The sequence below is a fragment of the Sinocyclocheilus rhinocerous genome, unplaced genomic scaffold, assembly GCF_001515625.1.
Source record: "Sinocyclocheilus rhinocerous isolate Xijiao unplaced genomic scaffold, SAMN03320098_v1.1 scaffold1170, whole genome shotgun sequence".
Classification (NCBI taxonomy): Eukaryota; Metazoa; Chordata; class Actinopteri; order Cypriniformes; family Cyprinidae; genus Sinocyclocheilus; species Sinocyclocheilus rhinocerous.
In genome coordinates, this window is record NW_015652163.1 from 574,941 (window position 1) to 583,571 (window position 8,631).

At 40.4% G+C, this 8,631-nt stretch overlaps 1 protein-coding gene across 5 annotated transcripts in view; it reads left to right on the forward strand.

The window, feature by feature from the left end:
* Positions 1-8,631, forward strand: part of LOC107713895 (zinc finger SWIM domain-containing protein 8-like) — a 42,778-nt gene that overhangs the window by 31,429 nt on the left and 2,718 nt on the right. Inside the window, exons 20-25 of one of the 5 annotated variants that reach the window (XM_016519543.1) lie at positions 1,211-1,434; positions 1,557-2,048; positions 2,345-2,585; positions 4,372-4,545; positions 4,881-5,000; positions 6,612-6,790. In XM_016519543.1, coding sequence (XP_016375029.1) covers positions 1,211-1,434; positions 1,557-2,048; positions 2,345-2,585; positions 4,372-4,545; positions 4,881-5,000; positions 6,612-6,790 — 1,430 coding nt within the window. The remainder of the gene's footprint in view (positions 1-1,210; positions 1,435-1,556; positions 2,049-2,344; positions 2,586-4,371; positions 4,546-4,880; positions 5,001-6,611; positions 6,791-8,631) is intronic. The other 4 variants (XM_016519544.1, XM_016519545.1, XM_016519546.1 and 1 more) reach the window with 4 other exon arrangements.

Genomic DNA, 8,631 nt, shown 5'->3' on the forward strand with positions numbered 1-8,631 from the left:
AAAAATTGTGAATCGAATCGTGAAATCAAAATCGTGAATCAAATCGAATCGTGAGTTGAGTGAATCGTTACATCCCTAATAAGCAGTGATATAGCTCATAATTTTCCAAGTGTATTATATAGCTTTCATTCTTCAGGTCAACCATATATTCATGAAAAAAAAAATCAGTTTGAATAAGGAAAGCAATAACTTTGCCATAGTATCCTTTCAAATGTTAAATTGACACAGTCATTGCATGCTTTGCATGTGCTGCCCCATCCCCCCGCCCCGCCCCCGGAAAAAAGTTCAGGCTCAGGATTTTTTTTTGCTTTAACCCCTGGTCCTGTGTTGTGCCAACATGCCAACAGTGAAGCATCCTGAGACCATCCATGTGTGGGGTTGCTTTTCAACCAAGGGAGTGGGCTCTCTCATAATTCTGCCCAAAAACACTGCCATGAATAAAGAAGGGTATCAAAACGTCCTACAAGTGCGACTTCTTCCAACGATCCATGAGCAATTTGGTGATGATCTGTGCATTTTCCAGCATGATGGAGCACCATGTCACAAAGCAAGAGTGATAAAGAAGTGGCTCGAAGATCATTACATTGAAATTTTGGATCCGTGGTCAAACCTGAACCTGTGGTCAGTCCTCAAAAGGCGAGTGGACAAGCAGAAGCCCACAAATTGTGATCAACTCCGAGAACTAATAAGGCAAAAAATGGATCGCCATCAGTCAGGATTTGGCCCAGAAGCTAATATCCAGCATGCCAAAGCGAATTGCAGAGGTTATGAAGAACAAGGGTCAACACTGTAAATATTGACTCATTATATTTTTTTTGCCAATAAAAGCCTTTAAAACTTGTGCTTCTCATTGTTTTTCAGTATACCATAGAAACATGGAAAATTAATCTACAAATACTGAAGCAGCAAACTTTGCAAAACACAAAATTTGTCACTGCCAAAACTTTTGGCCATGACTGTATATGTATATATGAGTGTGTGTATATAGTGAGAGAGCGAGATAGATGGATAGATATGGGTAGAAATAGATTTAGATGGATGGATATATATGGATCGATGGATATATATTGGTTGATAGATATATATGGATGCATAGATATAGATGGATAGATAAGATAGATGGATAATGCAGTTAATACAGTATGTTAGAAAATAGGTGGGCAAACCTGCCTTTTGTTTGGTTTTAAATTCTTGTGTCTTGTTTTCACAGGCCAGGCCATGGAGATTGGAAGTGCTGCCCTCAACATCCTGGTGGAATGCTGGGATGGGCACCTCACACCTCCGGAGGTGGCGTCACTCGCTGACCGCGCATCACGTGCACGGGATCCCAATATGGTGCGTGCTGCGGCAGAGCTGGCCTTGAGCTGCTTGCCTCATGCTCACGCCCTCAATCCCAACGAGATTCAGAGAGCCCTGGTGCAGTGCAAGGAGCAGGTATTGTCCAGCACAGCCTACTTTCATTGTAGATCATTATCCACACATTTTTACTCTAATAATATCATAATCATCTGCTTGTTGCCTTTAAAGAACACTTTTCTGTCTTGTTCTCTTCTCAGGATAATGTAATGCTGGAGAAAGCTTGCATGGCAGTTGAGGAGGCTGCAAAGGGAGGCGGTGTTTATCCTGAGGTCTTGTTTGAGGTGGCTCACCAGTGGTATTGGCTGTACGAGCAAACAGTGGGTGGAGGCTCTGGGGCCCATCGAGAGGGGTCTGGTCGCTGTGGGGCCAATGGTGGAGCACGAAGAACGCCACCCGAGGGAGTCTGCGGTATCCTGGATAACACGGGACTCTTGGACTCTTCAGGTGTCGCAGCTGTAACTACAACAGTGACTGCAGCCGCTGTAGTTCCTGTCATTTCTGTCGGCTCCACCATCTACCAGTCACACGCACTGGCGGGCTCAGCCATGGCACACACGCAAGGCCTGCATCCCTACACCACAATCCAAACCCATCTGCCCACCGTCTGCACCCCGCAGTATTTGGGTCACCCCCTTCAGCACGTTCCCCGTCCTGCTGTCTTCCCCGTGTCTGGGGCGGCCTACCCACAAGTATGAGCTCTCTTTCTTTCTTTGTGATATGATTTCTGGGTTTCAGTTATCTGTGCTTAGCATTTTTATTTCAGTATGTAATATTATTTGTCTGCATTTAACTGAAGGGGATAAATACTCAATTTAAGCACTAATGCAGACTCTTACTTGGCAGTCAGTGATGCATAGTGCCATATTCCTGGCAGAATATAAATGGAAAGAGACTCCTGACAGTTTGTTTATATGTGTATGATGATCTTTACAACTATTTCCTTGGATTAACTTAATTTTGTGGCTTTTTAATTTTTCAACGGCAGGTATATGACTCGAGGAAGACGTATCAAGCTGGTTTTAAGAGCGTCTGTTTGTCTTCTCAGGGAATGCACCCTGCTTTTATTGGTGCTCAGTACCCATTCTCTGTGGCTACTGGCCCTCATCCTCCTATGGCAGCGACCGCTCTCACTTTCCCTGGAGTCCCAGTGCCGTCCATGACTCAGATCGCTGTCCACCCGTACCATACCGCAGAGGCAGCCCTGCCTCTTAGCACTACTGTGGCAGGTAAGAACGACAAGTTAGATTTAATTCCATCTTAACATGAAGACACATTTTTGGGCATATTATCAAATATTATTTAGATGAATGCTGAATAAATGCAAGGTTTTTCACATTTGTATCAATTTGCCAGAAATGAATAGTACTTTCGTCTGATATATTTGAAATGATTTATACTTGCATTAGAGAGTCAAATCAGGCCTTTAAATAGCTGTTTTATTCTATGTAAGGGTGGTTCTTCACAGTGGCTGCCATGTTGAGATCATATGATCAACTCAGAACTAATTTTATCTCAGAAAGCCCCCTGTTTTCAGTAGAGTTGAGGGGGGGAAAACAGTTCATTAGTCTTCATCTTTGAAGATTTGGTATCGATCCACAAAAATGTAAAACTAATGGACTATTTTCACAGACTGTGATGTGTTTCCAGTTATTAACATCAAAAATCTATCACAGTTTTTTATATTTACATTTTTTAAATAAATTAATATACATTGTAAGACTATATCTTATATTACCTTGAAATTTTGGAAAAGTAGTTAACACTACTAAGTGAGTATTTCTAATACAATGGCTGAAGGAGCGATGGCAAATTCACCATCTTTCTGTCTTCAGTCTTTCAATATTTTTCCTCTTTTGGAAAGCCATAGAAACACTATCATGAATTTTCTTCTGTTGCTTTTGAAGCAAACACAGAAAATATGTTGTTTATTGAAGTATATCATTGTGAAACAGTTGGCTAGGTGCTCATTTACTAAATAATTAACTTAGCCATTCAAGATGGGCAAATCCTATGTCACTATTTCGGTTCAGTGCATTAATAGTGAATGGCAACTCGCATTTTGAATACCGCAAACAAGAGTCATATGAAATCCATACAGGTGTGAATGTTGTATTTTTGAACAATGTTCCAACAAAAAAAATCATTTATTCAATTTTATGGATATTTTATGTTTTGTTCATAGCTCATTTATAAGGAATGTAAATGGCCTCAGTGTATTTGCTTTTTCAAAATGACAATACAGCCCTACAAAGGCAACAAGCAATAACCACCACCAAAAAAAAAGTTGACTTTAGTGTGGATTTTGTTAGTTCCTCTGAATCTTGAGCATAGAGCCTTCTATCATAGGACAGGTCACAGTTTAAGAGACCTGATATCTCGAAATTACCTTGGCATGACAGAATAATCAGTGAGAAAATATTAAAATTAATCAGGAATTGTTTTAGAATTGAGTTGTGACTCCTTGAATCAAAATTGGATCTAATTGTGAGATGCCCAAGATCCCCACTCCTAATTATCAGACACTTTCAGTTGTGGAATAATATTTATGGATGACAAATATTACATTTTTCATTTAGCTAGCGGAAGATCTTAACCAAAGTGACTTAAAATGAGATGCATAAGCAATTTGCCAGAGGCAACAATATTCATAGTATACAATGACAAATGCTGACAAATTGTTTATGTATCTCATTTGAAGTCACTTTCAGAAAGGTAGATTATTAAACAAGCTAAAGCAGAGGTGAAGTGCAGAAAAGAAGAGATTTTTGTGTTTGTGTTTGCAAAGCTCTACAATGGCACTGCTAACAAAAAGATCACACCTCTAGGTGTGAATACAAAATTCAAGGCCAGTGAAAGGATTATTTAGTGCACCTTTAGTTCAGTGCAGACAAGAGTTTGTTACTGTTCTTACAAGTTCACCAGAGATTGTTGGAAAGCCAAGCTATCAGACAGTTTGCAAATTCATAGACAAACACCGTGAACCTCCTCTAACCATTTTTTTTTTTTGCCCAGTAGGAGGAGTACACTCAGGCTCTGCCATCCAGGCCATTCAGGGGGCTTCTCTTCAAGGACTCTCGCCCCAGCCCGCCTCACTGGTCAGCGCACCCTTCCCTGTGGAAGATGAGCAGCACAGTCAACCAATCAGCCAGCAGGGCCTGCACTACCTCCACTCGGCCTACAGAGTCGGTAAGGACGCCTGATTTCTAATTACATAGAACCTTTAGGGCATGGCTTGCCTGTCCTTATGTTGCTGTTTTGCACCCATTAGGATCCATCTGGTCCTGAATTGTGCAGATTAATTATCAAGAGAGGTGAGGGAGAGATCGGTTGAGTCCATGTTGCAGGACTGACAAAGAACTCTCGCAGTGAGAAATATTAATTAAGGCATGATTTCAGTTTTATGAGTACTCATAAGTCCTGGAGAGTAGGACGTTGGGTGCATGTGTCAATTCAACACATTATACAGTATAGTGTCATACAGAACAGAGTGTTGATGGCAAATTCTTCCTGTCCTCATTTAGGCATGCTGGCCTTGGAGATGTTGGGAAGGAGGGCCCACAACGATCATCCAAACAACTTTTCCCGTAGCCCCCCGTACACCGAAGACGTCAAATGGCTGTTGGGCCTGGCTGCGCGTCTTGGTATGCCCATATATCTTTGTAATATGTCTTCTAGGAAAAACAAGTCCATTTTCTGTTACCTGTTGTAATAGCTGGAAGTAGACTGTAAATGATGTGTTGGCAGTTTACCTTGCCTTCAGCGGACAAGAGAGGAGAGGTGATTCTACAGCGAGTCTCCAGCAGAGTTATTGACATCCTGATGTCTTTCCTCTTGCTCTGAGCTTTATCCCATGCTGATCACAGCATGTTGCCAGTTTTCACGGGCCTAAATGTTACAATTGAAAATGTAGAAGTAGACAATATTTTGCCATGCTCAGGTTAGGCATTTTATGAAATGGCTAGTTTATTTCTTGATGCTTTGCTAATGGTCCCCACTGGAATTGAAGAATAGCTTAAGAAGATGGTAATGACATAGACCTTTACAATGGTGAATCAAACGCACACCTCTGGAGGTGCCAGTTAAGAGAAGAAACTTAAACGAATATGCAGTTATCATTTTTCTTTAAATGAAATAGACCTCCACATGCTTCCTTTAAAGGGATATTCTGGGTTAAATACTTAGTATTTGCCAAGCAACATGTAGACTAGTACAGACAATTTCCCAATTTCCCCTTTTTGCTCCAGATTCTCCACTTGCTCTAGTCTGGAACATTACAAACACAAACAAGGGTGGTGAAACATCCAATTTGCTTTTTAATACTAAATGTCAGCACACTTAAATTGCAACTTGACAAATGAAATTACAAGCCTGTTGATTGATCATAATATTTAATGGCATAATGCGTTCATTATGCTTTCATTTAATGTTAATGCTTTCAGTTCCAAGATAACTAGATAAGATAACAGGCCTATGTGTAATTAAGTTGAAGCACATCTTCATTTATAATGTATCTTTTTCTTTGAACATTTTCGGTTTTATTTTTGCATTGACATGTAGAGAATATGATTGAATTTTATTTTAAAAAATTACATTTTATTATATTTGAATATAATGTAATACTTTTAGCCCACGGCCTTCAGTCAGGTTTTAATTTTGACCCTTTGTAGTAAATACTTTGGGCCCTTCTGTTCTATATTTTCTCAAACTGCATCAAAATGCACGGGACATGCAAAGGTAATACAACAATATAAGGTTTATTATATTATAAAACATCTTACCTCACATTTTATGGATGTAATCTATAAAGATGCAGTCCTCCACAGTTGTTTGCATGAACATTTCTACCACTTGATGTTTAACTTGTGAGTGATATTTCACTTGCTGTGCTTCGATGATAATTACATTTCACCATACAAAGAATGCAAATTACTTTACCACTATAAAACGTCCGGTCTGGGTAAGGTCTTTCTCAAATTTATGCTACAGCTCTGATCCCAAGATATTCTGTCTTGGAGTTATAGGCTCATTGTATTTTTTGTATGTGGGAAAAAGGAAAATGTAAACAGAAAAAGCAAAGCAATGCACTGATATGCAAGAAAAAGAATGGTTGAAATGGTTGTATATTGACAGTGCTTTTTGCACTGATTTAAATGATAATCAGAATCATAAATTCTAATTGAATTTAAGAATTAAAAAGGACACAATGTATTAGTGATTCATTTCAAAATGTTTCCTTATTCTTCTCTCCTCAGGTGTGAACCACGTGTACCAGTTTTGTGTGGGGGCAGCGAAAGGTGTTCTTAGTCCGTTTGTCCTGCAGGAGATCATTATGGAGGCTCTGCAGAGGTTAAACCCTGCACATATCCATGCACACCTCCGCACTCCTGCCTTCCACCAGCTCGTGCAGCGCTGCCAGCAGGCCTACTTACAGGTACAGCCTCACAAATCCCTAAGATTCAGCCTGGGGAACTAATCACGCTGACATGATTACTAATAACATCCCTAATTGGATGAAATGCAGAAATAAATCCGTACCCTGATGATGACGATGATCCACCAGGAGCAACATGTATTCTTCCACTGACAGAAGCAGTTAAAATTACACCCGAACACATGAGATCATCCATCACAGCTGACATTTTGTATTGAATGCGGTGCAGCCATCTCAAAGTTTGTTTTCATATTCGTTAGACTTAGTTTCAAGTAGAGAATTTGAGTAGGGTTTTAGAGCATTCGAGTGGTGCCGAGGCTGGATTGTGACGGCATTGTCACCCACGGTGAATATAAATTGTACATGAACAATTCTGGAGTGTTAAAGCTAGAGAGGGAAGCCTGAGTCTGTTCACAGGATGGAGCATACTGATGAGAGAGCATCAAACACACTGTGACAGCCCAAAGCCAAGAGCGGCTTCCTAGAGAAGAAGCGCACACATGCTATCTCTCCCTCACACACACACACAGACACGCTCTTGCAGTTAGCTGCTAGCCGGCTCAGAGGCTTTATGTTGCCATTTCAAAGGGGTTTCAAGTTGTTGCATGTGCAAACGACGCACATGTCTGCGCAAGTGGCCGCCCTCGTAGTGGCCTTGCATTTTAAAATGCCCAGATCAAGGGTAGACTCTACCATATGTCTGCCACTGTAAATCTTTGCAAATGAATGTTGGGTAAATGTGAAAGGGAGACAGTGCCAGCTCTAATCCACTCTCTCCATGCGTGGATAATGAGATGAGGGACCGAGAGGCTGTACTCAAGTAGAAACCTACCCAGACTGTCACAGAGTCATTTCGTACGTCGCTGGTGGGAAATGCGCTCAATATGCTGCATGTCCCTATAAACATCCGGGGACTTGACGCTTCATAACCTGTTTACATTTTATTAAAACGAGTTCAGGTTAGTGGCATCCAGCAAGAATATTTATGAATTTATCATGTCGCACATGTTTAATCACAGGGAGATCGAAAAGGCATGACCGTAATGAAATGTTGTTGTATGAGGAGTAAACACATTTAGAGCTAGAAACTAAACTGAACTCAAAACCCCAGAACAAAGCGCCCGTTTATTATTTGTTTATTTATTAAATATTCTTGTATATTGTTCCACTTGCAAGCTAAATGCATGAACATGAAATATTCAGGGCTTAAAGTTCTCCAGCACCGTGCCGGATCTCCGGCGTGCAGCGTTTGGCTGCGGAAAAAAATAGTCCTACATTAAAAGAAAAATCTTGTTGACTGACATCACTTTAGAGTCCATGACTTCGCCAACCAATGGTATGAGAGGAGCACAGCTTTCACTCTCAACCAAACTAACATTACTAGCCAATCAGAATGTTTTGCTCTTATAAACACGAGACGCGCATAATAGTATCCAATTGCGGAGTCGCAGCCCAGATGAATGAAGAAGTGCGACAAAAAGCTGCGAGGCGCAATGGTCAAAGATGTCCATCTAGCGCATATTTACATAGAATAACTAATTAAAAAGCGGCGGAGTTTTGTAAACAGCTTAGAGTAATCATGTCATCTCCATAAAACGATATGATTGCCAGAACAAATTTACCGGGATTTTTGAAAAGGTCCTGTTCACACATGATCTATTAATGGTAACTTACCGGTAATTTACCAGTACTGTATGTGTGAAACTTGCTAAACTCTTCTTCTATATGCCGTAAATTTGAATTGCTTAACGTTCATCTGGGAAAACAGTGTGCATTATCTCACTAGATTTGTAACGTAAATCATTTATAAACCTTTGCCAACACAGGAGAATACATCAACC